A 19,018-nucleotide genomic window follows, 5' to 3' on the forward strand; every position below is an offset into this window, starting at 1 on the left:
TAATTTCTTGTTTTGATTAATGCACTTAAAATAATGCTCATACATACATATGTAAATACATACATACATTTGCAACTTATCATAACTTTGCACATAATTGAACACTTATGTACATAGTGATAGTCATGTACATAGTTATATATCCGGTATATGTAGTCACGCAGGTATTGATTTCTCGGTATTAAAGTTGTTACTGATTGGTATTAAAATTATACCGGTCCGTAAAAATTTTATACAGATATTGTAAAACTTTAATACCGGGTTATTACTTTTAGGGATGCACCGAGTACTCGGCCGACTCGACGTGTATTTTTACTACTCGGACTCGGTCGAGTACTGTCACCCCACTCGGCCGAGTATTTTCTCCATTTTTTGTCATTTTTAAGAAATTATCTTGTCCATGAAGCTGATTCAATGAAGTTTTCTTGCGTTTTGGGTTTTGCAAAATATAGTTCCTAACATTCTTGCGTATTTTAAGTTGAAATTTATGAGCGACGATGAAATTAAAGAGGTGTTTTGGACTGTTCCAGCAATGGATATTACCAAACGTATGCTCACCTATTCTGACCAAATTAATTTCAATCGATCACAGTCTGTGATATTAACTACACAAATCTGTGATTCGCGGATTTGTTTAGTTAATATCACAATTTCATAAGACAATATCTTCTAATGAACTTTTGGACGCGTTTTCACATTTTTTTAATGCAAATATCTCCACATAATTGTAGTGCACTCATAAATTCCATTTATTAATTATATTGGGGATCGATTGACACTATGTAATACTTCAAAATTAGGTAGAATACGCTGGGAGATATCCATTAGATTTTGCCCGATTTTTATGAATTACTCGTTACTCGGTGCTCGGCCGAGTACTCGCTTCAAGAATTGCCGAGTACTCGGTACTCGGCCGAGTCTTATTTTTCACCACTCGGTGCATCCCTAATTACTATATGGTATTACTTATCAATACCACCTTGGTACAGTCATACATGAATAACGCCTGGTATTATTTTAATACTGGATTTCTAAGGTGTGCATACTTAAATTATATTAATTTACAATTACGTATGTATAAAGATTCCGTGAATTTTGTGGCTACGCCGTAACCCGCAGAATTCTGTGAAATATCCACTAAAGTGTCATAAAATGTGATGGGCAGCGAGATGAGATAAAATATTTGCATGTATGTATGTGTGTATTACATATTAATTAAGATGTAATTATGAACTGGACAAATTGAATCAATTGACGGGATTAATAAGCGTTTGTATGTAAAGGGTGTTAATAAAGTCCGATCCCATGCATTTTTTGGAGCGTGGTTGTTACAAATTCAGCTGGAACTTTTGAACCAGTGAAGTTATTTATTTCAAATTTTTACCATGGGAGGAACAACTAAACGTGTAAGTCATGAGCATCTTAGAGTTGAGATACAAACATTGCATCAGCAGGGGCTTAAACCTACAGAAATTGTGCAAAAATTGGGCTGCAGCCGCAGAACTGTTTGGAAATGGAAGAATAAAAATTTTGTCCACGACAAAAAGCGACCAGGGCGACCCAGAAAGGTGTCACCTACCACAAAAAGAATGATTAAAAACAGACTTTGCAAGAAAACCGGTAGTTCATTACGTAATTGAGCAAGGGAGTTAAATGACTCAAAACGCTATAAAGAGAAGAAGAAGCAAATTAACTGTGTGACCGTGCAAAAATTTGTGAAAACTACGAAGTGGGGTCACACAGCTTACAAACTAACCAAAAAAACCTCTCATGTCACAAAAATATATCGATGACCGTCTGAAATTTGAAGAACTCCTTCAGAAAAGTGCCCATTTGAGTGAAAAAAGACTTGGTGAAGAATTGCGCAGTCACATCCTTTGGACTGACGAATCTATTATTGAACTATATCCAAAATTGAACCAACAAAATGTTCGTTACAGGACAGAAAACAAATCGGATGTACCATCAAGAGCGATCCCAAAATTCGGGCTTAAAGTTATGGTAGCGGGTGGATTTTGTGCACGTTGCGTGACCCCTCTACATATCATACCAAAAGGCCAATCAGTCAATGCAAAGCATTATATGGAAAAAATATTACCTATCTATTTCGATAGCATGGGGAACAAGGAAATATTTCCGAATGAAAGAAAAATAGTTTTCATGCAGGATGGTGCTATAGCCCATACAGCAAAAGCGAGTTTGAGTCTCATCAAGACGCAAGTTTCAACCGTCTGGAGCAAGGGGGTGTGGGCCGCTAACGGCCCAGATTTGAATCCCCTGAAGAACCAGTGGTCCATACTTAAGGAAAATGTATACAAAGAGCCACAACCCCGGACGAGGGAAGAGCTAGTAAAAAAAAAGTTCAAGATGTATGGAATTCGATTTCCAGAGGCACATTGGAAAAATTAGCACAGAGCCTTAAACAAAGAGTTGAGGGCATGGTTAAAGTAAATGGTAACAAGACCAAATACTAAGGTAAATATGTCGAACATTTTTTGTAAGTATCACGGGTAGTTTTTTTTTATACTAGCCTTCACTTTTTTACAGGAAAAATGGGATCGGACTTTATTAACACCCTGTATATGTACATACATATACTTGTGTGGACTGTAAATAATTTTTAGACGAATCGTCACCCGCGGAGGTACTATGTATGGTGCTCTATTTTTGGGTAACGATTTAGGAGACGTTTTATCACCAGGTGGAGATACATAAGCCAAAAACTAGTGTTTCAAACACACGACGTCTTAATTTTAAAAAATGAGCATTTTTATCTGACAATAAGTGTTGCGGCGAGGCATAATAATAATAAATTAATTAACTAATAATTAATGTCTCGGATTGGGATCATGCAATCGGGGCAAAAGAAATTCCCAGATAAACTATAACTATTCTAGTTTGCTGTAAAAATTACTAGAACGTTTAATTGTTAGTCAGAGTCTTATAATATGCATGAAAAGTTATGAAAAGTTATGAAAAGTTATGAATGTGATGGTACAATTCCCCCATAAGGTGGTGGTGGTTGCCATGGTGATGTATTGCAGGGAGAGTAGAGTAGCGTGAGTCTTTGTTCGTGTGAAGAAGAGAAGTGTGAATGAGTAAGTTAAGTGTGTAAGTAGAAGTCAAGCAAGTAGCACGTAGCCATTTTGCTCTTCTTTGTAAAATATTCGAATATTACTAAAATTAATTAAATGAAGCAATTTAATTAAAAGTTTTTAGTCATTTGTATTCGAGTATATCATCCAAGTAAAAGTAAAGAGTTTTTGCCCAGATTTAAGCATGTTTGGCACAATTTAGGGCATAAGTCAAGTCAAGTATACGTACAATAAGTCCAAGTCCAGTTTAAGTCCAAGTCAACTTTTAAGCCCAAGTCTAGTTTAAGTTCAAGTCTGTTAAGTCCAATAAGTCCAATTTAAGGCAAATAAGTCCAGTTTAAGTCCAATAAGTCAAGTTTTAAGTCCAATAAGTCAAGTTTTAAGTCCAAGTCAAGTCCAAGCATAAGTTTCTACGGCACGAGGTCAGATCACCAGAGAACCAGTTATCACGAGAAGATAATCTCTGACGTTGATAACCCCCGGCCGTAACAATAAGAGTTTTTCTTATAAATGACAGTAGCGAATTTTTTAAATGACGACGTCACCTGTGCTTGGTGCATGGAGTTTTTTTACTGACTTATCCCCCCCTGGTGTAATTTGTTCGTTGGCGTATACAGGAAAAGTACAAGTTTTTACTCTCAATGTTACTTAACAATACAACCATCCCAAAACCTTAGCAAGGTTCACGAACTTTATTCTACCTTGTCTTGTTTGTCTACCTTATCTTGTTTGCAGTAAATTACGTATTATATTTAATGCCATGCGAGGTTACAGTGTAAGTCGAAATAACCTGGCGACGCAATAACGGGTGGTATGACCTTTACTTTAACGCCTGCTGTATATTTATTACGTGAAACTTGCAATATTTACCAATTTTTGTTTTGACTTCTACGAAGTTTGAGTTACGACGAATATGCATAATGTTACCCAATATTTGTACGAATAGGATTTACATACATAATTGCCATTTTAAACACGGATGAAACACCGGTAAACCAATTTGGTTTATTTCTGTAATTGTAAATTTGTATTATTAATGTATCATTGATAAGTCTCCAAAACAAACACAATCACCTACAATTAGTCATTTAGTAATGTATCGTGCGCATTTATTCTCTACGATCAATCAAACTTATCAGTTTTGATGATAAGGTAAATATATCCGTAAACAAATTGTTTGTTTGATGACTCTGTACAGTTCCCTATTTAAGGAGGTGGTTGCTCCCGGAGATATGTCAATACAAAAACCTTGCAGCTTAATGATCTTGCCGTGATTTTGTTGAAAATAATTATTATTTCACATCGTCTTTAAACTAACACAAATTTTCAGAAACCATGAAAATTTACGTTCTCCTTGCCGTCATTGTACCATTTTCTGGCCTCGTCTCCAGCACAAGTCTTCCAAACGATCCGTACCTCGCATCGGATGGGAGGTATGGTCGAGCTGCGGCCGAATTGGCAAAAGTCCTCGTAGATTTCCTGGCCAGCCGTGAGTTATTTTTCGTAACAAATAATGGAAATTTACTATCTTATGCTCTTTGATTTTCACTAAAATTGGTGTCAATTCATAAAAATTTTAATTTGAATGCAATAACAAATACAATTAGGAACATAAAAATCTCCCCATTGGCAGGTTTGTTAGTTTAGTTTATTGAGTAACATTATAAAGTCATAAATTATAAAATTACAATGGCCAAAACCCGCACAAGCAGGAAATTATCCAAAATACAAATACATATTGTTACAGACGACTACCATGAGCTATCGCCGGTAAAAAACATCTTATTTTATTTTCCGGTGCTTTAGCTCAAAAACATGTTCAGGGGTCTGAACTATTCGATTTAGTCGGTTTTTAAAATTTTCATGACCCTCTCCATGTAATGACATAGGCGAAAGTAGTACTGTTTTTGACAATTTTTGTCAACTTTCTCCCTGCATTGTGAAGCAACCACAAGGCCCACAGCGGCCAAACTTCGCATGGACAATCCCCAAACTATACTTTAGGGTCAAACGGAAGCGCTAGGCCCTACCCGTACTCCATGACCTGAAACTCACACGAGGTCAAGTTACAAAGTTGGCTCCTCCATCACCATTATTTAAATAGCTCGCATTTCAACAATTCTGGATGGATTTTCCTCATATTGGGTAAAAACTGATCCAAGTAACTTGGGTTATCAGGCTCGTTAGGAATTTTTAATTTTTTTCCAAGGTCAACAAATTTTTCAAAAGGTCAACAGGTCAAGTCTCACATAACCCCATAAGTTCGGTATCGATTGAAAGGTCTTGGCAGGAGGATTCAGAATATCTATACTTTATGGGGTCTGGGACCACCCCCTGATTTTATAGAGACCGATGAGTATCATTGAGTTTTGGCTTTCCACGCATGCAGACATTTACACAGGAGCAGATTGATAGCTAACATATCAGTAGATTGATGAGAACTCATTGTTACTCATCGGTCTCTAAAGCGTCAGGGGGTGGTCACAGACCCCATAAAGTATATATATTCTTAATCCCCCCGCCAAGACCTTTTTTACCGGCGATAGCTCATGGAAGCCGTCTACAGATATTTGCATCTAAGGAAGAAAAAACGTATCTCAAACTTAATAAATTGTCCACTTTCCAAATTTTTATACACGTTTCACCACTTAGGTTCAAAATATCTCCTCCAAACGTACGCATTGGGAGATGATCTTTCGAAAATTTCATACTAATAAAATTTTCGAATGATCGACAATAATTTCCTAAAAATCTGAGAGCATATAATGGGAACCCACTTAATAAAAGTTTCACTTTTTACAATTTCCATTCGACTATTTTAGGCACCTGTTCGAACGATGAGACACGAAAATGTTTCCACAATGATTGGCAGCGGAGAGACTCGTACTGTTCGGGGCAATTATACAATACCCGGTTCAGTTTTTCCGCCTGGTGTGGGGGAAGATGCTACTGTTGTGGTAAATATTTTTGGCGTAACTTGTTTTTAAATTTCATTTCGTGTGTAATAATTTCATATTTTCCTGTTTTGAGTAGCCCGATGCTACAAGGATAACAGGAACCTCTGTTTCTGGAACGATTGGAGGGAGAGGGACGCCCGCTGTACGGGGCAAATGTACAACCGAAGATTTAGCTACGCCGGCCCGGAGGGGAAGCGATGCTACTGTTGTACTCCTTAGAAGAGAAGCAAGGAATATTTCCAGCGATAAAAAATGTACATAAATTTGTATCTAAGTTTTAAAAATAATTAAAATTTCTATGTTTATTTTACTTTAATGACCACAACTCTGATTTCGGTAGGTTTAGCTATTTGTTTGTTTAAATTTGCAACGGAGAATATTAATTGCGGAAAAAAAGTATGCATGTTAATTTCCTATGAACCTTTTAACCTTCGTCATAAGTTAAGCGATAAATAAACTCACTTCGGTTTTAAGAAATATTAAACTATGTACAAACTTTTCACACTACACAAAACTCGCACAGTTGACAGAAATGCATGAGAGTTGAGACAAGTTATCGCAGAGGTTGGTAACCATACATACATAAAAACCCCGGTCAGAGTAGTTCACGAAATTTTGTAAGCTAAAATGATGAGCTTATTATGATTACTAGCGTATAAGCCCGTCTCCCGCCGGGCGAGAGAGAATTGTAAGCCGCAAATGTCTGTCGGCAACGAAGTAAAAGTAAATGTTCCGCAACGGAATTGAAAGTAAAGACAGTGAAGTTTCGAATGGAGCTAAAATCCAAATAAATTAAATGTCACATGGTAGTTATCTTGAGCTGGGTGTCTTGGCTAAATTTCAGCGTGCTTGCCTAATGACGGTTATCTGACAGTGGTTGTCTAGTAGTGGTCATCTTCATCACTGCGAAATGCCATGGCTCAAGTGGCCAACCTGTAACCGACTTCCACTTCACTTTAACTTTACTTTACACTAAATTGGCCAGAATAACCACTATTAGATAACCACTCCAAGATAATCTCCCCGGATAACTCCCCCAATTTAACCACCACCAGATAACCCCCCCCCCAAAAAAAAGATAACCACCTCCAGATAACCCTCATGATAACCATTACCAGATAACCCTTTCTGACAACCACTCCCAACTAAGCAACCCTCCCAAATAACCCCCTCTACTCCCCAAGATAACCACCATCAGACAACCACTCCGAGATAATCCCCGCCCCAAGATAATCACCCTCAGATAACCCCCATGACCACCACTCCAAGATAAGCACCATCAGATAACCACTCCCAGATAAGTACCACACAACCACTTCCAGATAACCATCATCAGACATTTATTTTTTTAAATTAAATTTATTTTAAATTTTTGCGCCATTTGAAACTTAACTTTCTCCACTTTCACTTCCGTTGCGGAACATTTACTTTCACTTCCGTTGCCAACAGATAAAGGCTACTGCCATTTCCTCGGTACATTATTTTTATTGCATGTTACACGTTATGATCTGTAAAACGTGTATACCTTACAACTTCTGTTTGTAGCTTGACAACCGTTTTGTTAAATTTATTTGCCAGTAAGATTTCTGGCACATTCGCAGTTATTGGGCAACCTTGGCCGAACATTTGCTGATTTCTTGCGTGCAAGTCCGAATGGAAAGAATTTGTGTGCACAATTGCTCTTGTGCCACGCAGGCGCACGTGCCTGTGGGGTTGTCCATTTCAAACGATTCAGCTGGGTACGACGTCCCCACTGCAAATTATAATTTTGCGTAATAATAATTAGCAAAAACAAGCCGACTCATACGTTACGCTCGTGTTTGGAATCGAAGTCAAATGAAAATACTTAAAATTTCGTGCTGAATTGGAATATTGAATTAGTTTTTCCCTCATATGCAATTTTTGGAATTTTGTTTCCACCAGCGTCAAAATCAAAAACAAATACCCAATAACCCAAAAAAATCGCCTAAACCCTCAAGGGGTTTTCCAAAAAAGCATCGAGGTTTTCCGAACCCTGTACATATTTATATATTTAAGTTGCAAAAAGAACTATTTATGGATCTACTAACGCGCAGTGTCATACATATATGTATGTATGTATGCATCTTTATTGCATAAATAGCCAGTAGCTCTTGCAAGTCATAATTACATAGTTAGTCAAATTTTTAGATTATAATAATTGAGATAGTAGTCAGGGGAGTAGAGGGAAAACCAGACTGTGGTGGTCGGTCTGGAAAACCTCTACCTGATCTGGGAAGGATGCCCAGATCACCATTCGGCCCTGACTACCTGAAAAACCCAGGCTCAACCAAAGAGTGACAGAGATTATAGGCGATTTACATATGGGGAAAAATGGTGACATCCAGATGAGTAGGCGACGCGCTGGCGGGGACACGACGGGTTCTGGGCTGGAGCGGAGCGTCCATCGACCACAAACTAACCAATGACCCATCAGGGTTCGGCCTAAGTGACCCCATAAAGGGGCCATGAAACTCTCCACAAACTAACCCCTCCCACCGCAGCACATGACCAGGTCATGGGAACCCCGTAGACCTACCCCAGCCGCCCCCACCAGCACCGCGCACACCCACTCTTCAGTCGACCACCCCCACATGCTCACCACCCCAATATAACACTCAAAGGTCTCACCTGGGGGAGTCCTCCAAGGCGTAGATCCTCCAGTGCACAGGGTCCGACGAGATCCATCTTCGCCTGATGGATCAGCTTGTCGTTGCTGGGACGGGTGTGGCAGGGGGTGTCACTAGGCACGCAGGTAGGGGGTGTGAGTGGACGAGGCTCACGTGGCGTAGGGGCCTTAGGACACACTTAACTGGCCCTGGCACACCCGCGACCCAGATGGAAGGAGATCCAGATGCAGAGCGAGAGAGAGATACGTGTTGCACTGGAGAATGCCTAGGAGGAACTCCAGTGTCATACATATATGTACATAGAAATTTGCATCAACTGCATGATCCACTGTTACAGTATGGTCCATTATGGACCACTTCCTTGCGAGGTATGTTCCAAAGTGGGGAAAATGTGCAGTAAATTTGGAAAGTTTAAATTTGCAATATTTGGTTACCGTTTTTTTTCCTGCTTGCTTGCATGCAAATATGTATATATCTCTACCAATTTGCAGAACATTCCTTTTGCGAATTTATGTAATGGGTACTGACAATGGTGGTCTCCCAACGCATGGCTGGCCGGAGTACGGAGCAGTGCCGTATCTGTCCTTGGTCCGGCCTGGAGAGTAAAATTCTGGTCCGGCCTTTTATGTGCAAAATTATTAAAATTGATTCAGCGGATTTCGGTCGCTTATTTCTTATCCACGGCTATCGTCACAAATACAGAGGGTGTCCCATTTATTCGTAGAAGGGTTGAATAATTTTTTTACCCCACAAGCGTATTTTCCTAAGGCGAAACTTGTTCCATATGACGGCCCTTGTTTTTAGCTGTAAAAATGCATCGCCCTTTATCCCATAAAAAAACTTCCAAGGACTTTTCTTATTTCGTATATCTTCCAGTCATTATTTTAAGCGTTCCAACGTGCGTGAAAATTCCTAAATCGATTCGAAATTTTCATGATTGGTTAAGTCTATATTTTTGTAAAAACATTACCTTTATCTAGCCACAAATATTCCTAATTGCTGAGATACATAAATATAAAATACCCGAAAATCTCAAGTTCATATTTAAATGTGATTTTAAATTAAATTATAGCTTATTACTGTACTGAGAAAGTTTTTTTAATTCTAACTAATACAAGGCTTTTAAAAACGGTTTGGAACCGTTTTTCATAGAATAGATAATCTGGTTACTTAAATTTGCAACAACTCCATTTCAAACCGGTTTTCAAAATCTCCCGATTTTGGATGTCGCAGAGATGAGACTTGATTGCCAAATTTCACGAAACAGAAATTATTGAATAAGTTATGTACATTAAGACAATTTTGGTTATCGTTTTCAGAATTCAATTTCTACTTGTCCACTGTTTGACAGATGCGTATTAGCATTTGTAACCCCCCACTTTCGTGAATTAAAGCTCCTAGAAAAAAGGTAACGCATGCAAATCAGTTTTTTCGCTCGGAAATGCTAGAACGCATTCATAGATTTTGAGAAAATTAAAGAGGAAATGCTCCTCGCCATTGTTATGAAGACTTTAAAGGTCGTTTAGACAAAAAAATATTTGGTGAAGTATTGAATCATTTTGTGAGATCATTGAAACTTTTCAGAAGTGAACAAAATCAAGATTCAATTTATAACTATGTAAGCGTTGGTTTGGGACATTAGGTTCTTTGTATAAGTTAACATGTACTTCGGAGGGTCAATAATATCTAGTGTCTGCATCACCCGGCCGGTACGGCCCTTCGGGCCGTCCGGCCTGGAGAGTGCTCTCCACTTAAAACCAGTGCTCCTACGGCCCTGGTACGGAGTACGCGGAAACCGGAGTACGCGGACTACGGAGTACGTAAAATTTCCTATTGCACAGATAGGAGCATTCCGGAGTTGGAGTACGTAATATACCTGAACTTTAACTTCCATCAAAATTTGATTCCAGCGTTCGTATCCCTACCATACTAATAGCATGGGAAGGATACGAGCGCGGGATGATGGAAGTTAAAGTTCAGGAGTATTACTCCGGAGGCCGGAGTACGCGGGGCTGGCCGGAGTACGGAGTACGATCTATGCACTCTAAAAAAAGTTGTACTAAATTTGCCCAACCTTGAGTAAAAAAGAGGATGACACAACAGTCGAGGTAAAATTTGTCCAACATTGAGTAAAATTATGATGATGATGCACCTTGTTCGCACAACGTTGGGCAAATTTTACTCAATTTTGGACAAATTTTACCTCGGCTGTTGTGTCATCCTCTTTTTTACTCAATTTTGTTTAGAGTGTGCATCAAGGTAGCTATAAAAACATCGGCATCAATTAATTTGCCCACGCAACAGATTTTTTGTTAAGGGTGGTGTCAATTAAACCTAATGAGTCAGTTACACTGCCACAAATGTGTTTGTTCAGCTCGCACGACCAAATTAATGGACTGACCAAAGAAGAAATATACACATTCGTACATTTCATGTGATCAATTTAGAAAAGAATATGTACAAGAATGCTTCATAAAAAATCCAGCCATAAATATCCCACGTGCCGGGACCATCCACGATGACATATGGACGAGTGTGCTGTGGCCTGAAGCACTTTGCCATGTAAAGGATGTTAATTTGGCTCGTCCTGATGATGACTTTTTGGGCTCAAGCCATATTTAAAAATTGATTTAAAACTCTATAATATTTTTCTGAAATTTTACTATGCGTAGAATGAAGACGAGCTGTAATCATGAGTATCATAACATTCACCAGTATTTAGAATGTAAACTACTACAGTTCTTGAGTTACAATGTATCAAATATTTTGGAAAAAATCGGGACAAATTAAATCAACACCCTTTACGTACAAGACGGCAGAGTTTTCGAATTCCATGAAACGTTATGTGACATACCGTCGGTAATTTAATTAAAGTAACAACTTGCCCATGCCAATTTAAAGTTTAAATTTGCGAAACATATCCAGCCGTTATTTACCCTAAGCGAGTCCTATTTGTCGGCAACAAATACATATTTTATTTCAAATTATCTCATACCAAGTGCAGAATATTCCGTTCCAATATTTTATTGGGTTAGGTTTCAATGGGTTGCTAATGAATACACCCCATTGGTTTTGGGATGCTAAACCGTGTTAAATTGATTTTATTTTAATGGGTTTTATCTTGAATCCATATTCCACAAGTACAAAATTTCTCTCACACGTTAGACAAATTTGTCTCACGGCAGCTAAGAAGTTTATATCATTGCTATTTGAAGGCTCCGAATCCCAGAATAAATCAATGAATGCATACTATCATTACTACATATCACATGTATGTGTAGTCTATAGAGTTCAAATATTTATTCATTGCGTGTTCTTCAATAGTGAATGAATCATTGTATCCACTATCCATTTTCATGCGATGTACTATACACGGGGCATATTAAGATATCCACCAAATAAGGTTGATACATATGAGATCAAATGAATAAGACGTGAATAATGAATGTGCTATTAATCAAATATTTATTTCCAAATTTTCAATTAATTAATAAAGGGAGAATAAGTTTTTTTTAAATTTCAATTTGAACAAATTTCAAACGAGGAAATGATGCATAAGTGACTACGCCAAACCTTTGTTGCTTTTCGGTCTTGTTCCCCCGGGCCCTTTTTGAACTTTTCTCTGCCCGCATTTCACCTGCTCAACTCCCCTCGAGGAGTTATTCTTAGCGGCAATTTTTCGAACGCCAGACTCCTTAACGTCCCAGACCACTTGAATCTTCGAAGCTACAGACTCTTCCTCCTGATCCGAGGCTATCGCCAGAACCGCGCCCACGGGAAGGACCGAGTCTCTGAAAGATTTCTTGGCACGTTTCCACGAATCCCAGGATTTTTTCAACAATTTCTCCGGGATTGGAATATGGTAGGACCCATTGACCAAAAACCTTTGTATCCTACCTCGTGTAATAATAGAGACATTCATGTGCGTATCAACACGTTCGTAGTAATCGGGTCGCGCCTCGTAAAGCCCGCATGTCCCAAGGATCTGGTAGATAACAGTGTGATACTCCGGAGGTGCGTCTATCGTGGTTGTGACTGTTACACTTGATTGAAACGTCGTCTCTCTCTCCTTTGTCCAATCGTACCTGTGAAGAATTTCATTTTTATGAAAATAATCGAACTATCAAATTTTTGTCTTGATTGTAAAAAAATTGATATGATAAACAGATTGTAAAAATCCTGAAATGGATAGTTTAAAAATTTGAATTACTTAAAATTATCAATAATTAGTATAAAATTATAATGACAAGGAATTAATTATCAATCACTATCATCCTGATCCAAATGAATAAAAGTGAACAGGAATGGTCGTACCCCGTTGTCGTGCTGTAACCAATCTCCGTGGAGAATTTAGCTTGCGCGACGAATGGAATGTCGCCCGAAAGTTCCATCCCCACGGAGGCCGAGAACTCCTTCTCCGTCCGTTCGGTCTGCGAGAGCAGTTCTCTTTCTGCAAACCCGACCGTTTTCGCTACTGCGCAGGTCAAGGGCGCGACAGCATGGAAGGCGCGGCACTCAACAATGATGTCCTTTATATCTCCAGGGACGCATTTCTCGATGTTGTGCAAGGGTTTTGTGCAAAGAATTCTGACCGCTTTAGTGAAATTGGCTGTAATGAGGTGTATGTAACGTAATTAAATGTTATTTGGGTACAGTGAATTTTCTGGATTGGATAATTAATAAAGTGTGTTGATTTAATTCGCCGCGTTTTCTCGGGTCAATACTTGGACAAAACTTGGACATACTTGTACCTCATAAACGATGAAAATTTTGAGGTCATTTTTGTATCAGGGGTGCATTGCCAATTATTTAGTATTTCATTATCACACTTGCTAGTTACTGCATCGACGCACCACTGGTTGGAAAAAATTGTGTACTGAACCAACCCCGATGAGGTTCGCGGAGAAATCGCGGCAATATAAATCAAGCAGAATTTTTTGTCAGATGACCAACAGCCTACAATTTTACAAAGTTATTTCCTAAATTTGAGTATCTTACAGAGATCTTCTTGCTCAATTTCCAGCCCTGTCATAACCTGTCCCCTGGGGCATTTGAGTGTCCCATCCGTAAATTCACTTCTAGCACAGGCCACCTTGTGCAAATAGTAGCTCCCCGTTTCGACATGAAAATAAAAATCGAGTCCAACCACAGCCACGCATTTGTGATGCTTTACCAAGGTTTCTGGATCTTGAAACTCTAGTACTGCATCCGCTTTGATATTCTCCGCTTTGCTGCAGTACAACATAAGGCTGGTAACCTCACCCCACTTCCCTCCCCACTCGATTTGCTTGATGAACGTGTTATTTGGGCAGGAAAGGATCACGGTTTCTGTTCTGCATCTCGTCGCGCTATAAACGTTGTCGTTGAATTCGTGTGGTAAAAAATCAATGCTACGTTCAGCCGTGCGCATATAGCTTTTCCCAGGTGGCGCGGTGGTATACAGGACGGCACAACTTCCCTCAAGTATTTTCATGGCGGACACGCCGCGTTCAAAGATTTTGAGTGAGCAGTAATAACCAGGAATGTCGATATCTGGGCAGGTCCCGGTTCGTCCTAGGGTAAGAAAATGACAAATGTGTTGATTTTAAGGAGAACAATTAACTAAAAGAAGTAAAATTTATTCAGAGACTTTAAAATAAGACTTGGCCACTCTGCAGGAGGAGAAATTCAGGACTTGTAATAAAACTGAAACACCAAAAATTTAACCATATTGGGAAATATCCCAATTTTCGGTAAGAAAATGTTCAACTTTAACATTTGGCATGGGAGAAATCCCTTAAACTCCAGCAGACTTTAGACCGCAGAGAGAAAGTCATGAAAATCAATGACATGTCAGAAACCACAATTGCATTCCTACCGAACCATGACCACAAATTTTCAGGACGACTTTTGTCTCCCTCCTACATTTTTGTCATTTTTTAAAAAAACGCCCAAATCTGTATTGTTTTGTTATAAATTAAAGGGTAAAAATTTTACGATAAAAACTGGGACTAACTGTTGATGTTGGGACTAGTTGTAGGTAAAATATTTTTGTTGGATTTAGGTATGTAAAGAACGTCCGGGAATGAATGGGAATGGTCTGAAAATGTGGTCATAAAATCACAATGAGTTATCGGAATTTTAAACTTTTTGCATATGTATAATACCAAATACGTACCTACATAATTTAATTAATAGCTAAGGCCGCCACACCCCCGTTGGCGACTAGTTCGATTTTCTTGCGAAGATTTTTCATTAAATTTTTTCCCGAAGTTTTTGCCACTTCCGAGGTGATTTTCTTCCATCGTCCTTTGAATTTTCGAAAGGTGTCAGGCACATCTTGAAGCCGGGAGTATACTGACTTTGAACGTGCCCAGAATTTTTCGATTGGGCGGAGTTGGGGTACATTAGGTGGGTTGATATCTTTTGGTACGAAATCAATATTTTTCTTTCTGAGGTACTCGGTCACTTTCTTTGCATAGTGACAAGTGGCGAGGTCAGGCCAAAACAAAACTTTATCATTTTTGTGAAACCTATTAATAAATGCTTCCAATCCAGCCTTGACGCAATTTTTCAGATAAATATCTTGATTGATATTCCCTTCCAGAACTACCGGGTCTGATACATGTCCGTGACTGGAGATGCATTGCCAAATGCAATATTTCTTTGGAAATTTGTCTTTTTTTTCGTACTTTTTCTTCATAAGCCACTTCAGAGGGATCCGAGCTATGAAAAAAATGACGCCCTGGAAGATTTGAAGGGTCAACAGGAACATACGTTTCGTCATCCAGGATCACTACTTTTCCACGCATTTTCTTCAACAATTTTTGACAGCAATCCTTGATCCGACTTTCTTGTACGGGCTTGTAATTTGGTGCAGGTTTTTGGGTCCTTGCTTTGATTCCTAATTTATGGACCTTAATTTCCCCCAGGTAGCTTTTGGAAATTTTGACTTTCCTGGCAGCTACAGCTACTGACGTTGATGGCTTGGTTTTGAAAATTTTTTCAATTCTATTTTTCACTCGAGTGGTCGCTAGCTTCGCCGGACGACCAGCTGGCTTCTTGAATTGCACATTTTCGGAATCCTTGAACTTTTTTATGTAGGAATACACATTTGAACTTGGAATTCCTTCCTGCTTAAAAAAGTTCCAGGTCACCTTGGAGTCTCGGTTGGCTGTCGTGTTATAGAACTCCATCACTCGTTTTGCTAACAGCTCCCTTTCAAACAAGCTTCTTCTACCCTTATCCATTTTTGAAATTTAAGAGTGATATACCAAATTGACCCTAATGAAGTGGGCTTTCAGAAATTTAAATTATTATAGTTCGCGGGTTTATTGATTTGTCAATATACTCGCTAGAGCGCGCATTCCCATTCATTCCCGGACGTTCTTTATATGTAAAGGATGTTGATTTAATTAGTCTCGATTTCTCTTGTAACTATTTTCAAATTTGCACATCTAAAACAATGAATACTTGGAAGTCATTTTTTAGTCGAGTTACATTGCTAATTAGCCGTTCGGCAATTATACTACAATCATGTCCTTCCCATTCTACCATTTGCTAATTTACATATATCTGTGGCGGGTTCCCAAAAAAATAGAGACGAATTATGTAAAGCAGCCCCCTCAAAATTACATGAAAACACTAGATCCGACTTGATACGTTGGTTGTCATTAAATTATAGCGAAACGTTTGACGGCACGGTTAACCCAATTCTTGTGGATTTACTTTTGGATCATTTAGAGTTTAGATACTCGCTAAAATCGGCACGAATTGAATCAACACCTTTATGTAAATATTTCAGGTCACCTGAAAAGTGCCAGCTCGTCCAGAATTTGACGATCAACACCCCACTCGAAAATCCAATAAGCACAGAGCAAATGGAGAATGCTATCGTTAAAGTGAAAAAACCTGGTATTTTAGGAAATAGAGACATTTTGAGGGGGGACGTTGTTCTTGCAAAGGGTGGAAGAGGAGTGTGACTTTAAAATTCTTAAAAATTGCACCAGCTATTTGACAAGTTATCAAATTTTATGTTGTTAAGCATTGTTTGCATGGAAACAAGTATAAAAATTTTCAAAGTTTTTTAAGTCCATTGTTTATAAAAGAATTGTTTTCAACTTTAATTGTTAAGCAACCTTCCTCAGTTTCGGCGTAGTTGTTCGTCATATGAAATAATGTGAAAAGTGTGATTTATTTAATTTCTTTTTTGGAGCCTGACACAAATTTACGAAAATGAGCACAAAGTCAAATGAAAAGAGTTAAGGGCATGATTTGTATACATACTTACAATGCGACGGTGTGAGGTGGTTATCGCCGATATCTACCGGACTAATTTTAAATTGTTCACACTCAAAAATAAGTGGACCCGTATTTTTTCGTTTTCCTGAATGGGCATGTTTACGCCCGTGGCGGAATTTTCAAAAAAAAATTTCAGCCAAAATTCGGATTTTTAAAAACGCTGTAACTTTTCGAATTTTAACCCGATCTCAAAAAATAAACCCAATTTGTGTTCAGAATTACATCCCTGAAAATATAAAAATTCATTTTTAAAAAACTTTTAAGCTTCAAAAAATTATCGTTTTTTGGGTTTATAAAAATTCAGAAATAGCATGAAAATATCGAATTTAAAAAATTTTTTTAAATGAATTTTTATATTTTCAGGGATGTAATTCTGAACACAAATTGGGTTTATTTTTTGAAATCGGGTTAAAATTCGAAAAGTTACAGCGTTTTTAAAAATCCGAATTTTGGCTGAATTTTTTTTTGAAAATTCCGCCACGGGCGTAAACATGCCCATTCAGGAAAACGAAAAAATACGGGTCCACTTATTTTTGAGTGTGAACAATTTAAAATTAGTCCGGTAGATATCGGCGATAACCACCTCACACCTCCTCATTGTTAGATAAATTGCAGAAAGACTAATTAGTAATTTGTCTCTGATATGGAAGTTTTCATTTTTTGTCAGAGTTCTTCAGGAGTTTCATGTGCGATCAAACTGTAAAAATGTTTGCTTTAAAATGCATTCGGGTCCAGAAGCCCAGTAAATCTTTGTAGCCATTTTGGTTACAGAAATGATCTGCTTTCAGACCAAGAAATAAGCTATGTACACATATCAGACATGGTCATATGTAATCGTTTGACTTATTCATTGATGCAAAGAAATGTTTCCTACATATTCAACGTAAGACGTGCAGTTTATGCACATCAGTTTATGCATTTATCTTACTTGTTTATTAAGCGACTTGCGTGTTTTAAACTATAAAATGCTCCGTCTTCTCAAGAATCCATTTGCAAAATTAATCTTTGATGGTCTATATGCATAGATAACTATGTTGCCACCCAAGTCCTACTTTGCATTCCATGGCACGAACTGTAGAAAAGCCGCTTTGTCCATACTTATTTGGAGGGGGCAATGAATTTGTGTCGTCTGACTATAATTTTTTCGGTAATAAAACTGCAGGTAAATACAATGTTTTACAATCTTAATGTTTAATTTCGCCTGCACATAGAATTAATAAACCGTAGTAACGTTAGAAGTAGCTCACCCTGTCATAATGATTTGCATATAACTTTCCACCAAAGGTAGGGAATAAGCGGACAAAATAGATTATAACTCTCCTAGATTCTTTCACCAATTGTGCAATATAATCGGAAACATAATTTTGAAAACTTTGAAAAAATTGTCTGGTTCTTTCTCCCGACATTCTGCATCATTGGTGCGTAGGGCATCCCTTCCCCAATTATTTATTATAAAATTTATATATTTAGCGTCAATGGTGGAGAATAATCGAACAAATAGAACAGCATTCTGACATGATTTTTGGGGAGAAATAGATGGCCCAATTGTTACGCATCATTTTTAATAACCAATTGCTCGGTACTAACGGTGCTACTTATTCGAAAATTATAGTCCTATCTCGATCTATCTGCTAAATTAACTTGCACCATTTGCGTCAACGATTGTTTGATACCATTGGTGCTCCATAGTCCTTTAATAATGGAGCAGGGACTTATTAATCAGCATCAATTGATGCAAACAGGTCGTTAACATACAGACGGACGGACGGACGGACGGACGGACAAGAGGAATTCAATAGCTCTCGTGCTACGCAGGGTGAGCTAATAATGGTCGAAGTAACGTACTGTTCATCATCTCGATATTATCATGTATATTCCTAGCTTCCAGTGCTTACTTATTGCCGAAAAATATTAAGGACATTCATTTATTAGCTCACCCTGCGCAGCATGAGAGCTATTGAATTCCTCTTGTCCGTCTGTCCGTCTGTCCGTCTGTTCCCCCAAGAGAAGTTATAAGAGGTTGAAAAGGGGGTTTTTC

The 19,018-nt window shown here is 38.3% G+C and overlaps 1 protein-coding gene across 2 annotated transcripts; it reads left to right on the forward strand.

Annotated features, from left to right (window-relative positions):
- The first annotated feature begins 3,194 nt into the window (after window positions 1-3,194).
- LOC110859538 lies at window positions 3,195-6,536 on the forward strand. 2 transcript variants are annotated; one of them, XM_022108501.2, is made up of 4 exons: window positions 3,195-4,085; window positions 4,426-4,584; window positions 5,918-6,052; window positions 6,129-6,536. In XM_022108501.2, the coding sequence occupies exons 2-4, from the start codon at window positions 4,431-4,433 to the stop codon at window positions 6,269-6,271; spliced, it is 432 nt and encodes a 143-aa protein (XP_021964193.1). In that variant the 5' UTR covers window positions 3,195-4,085; window positions 4,426-4,430; the 3' UTR covers window positions 6,272-6,536. The 2 variants fall into 2 exon arrangements, with proteins under 2 accessions (XP_021964193.1, XP_021964192.1); XM_022108500.2 differs by lacking the exon at window positions 3,195-4,085 and having other exon boundaries at window positions 4,190-4,584.
- Window positions 6,537-19,018: the final 12,482 nt, after the last annotated feature.

This window comes from Folsomia candida, unplaced genomic scaffold (genome assembly GCF_002217175.1).
Source record: "Folsomia candida strain VU population unplaced genomic scaffold, ASM221717v1 Fcan01_Sc026, whole genome shotgun sequence".
NCBI classification, from domain to species: Eukaryota; Metazoa; Arthropoda; class Collembola; order Entomobryomorpha; family Isotomidae; genus Folsomia; species Folsomia candida.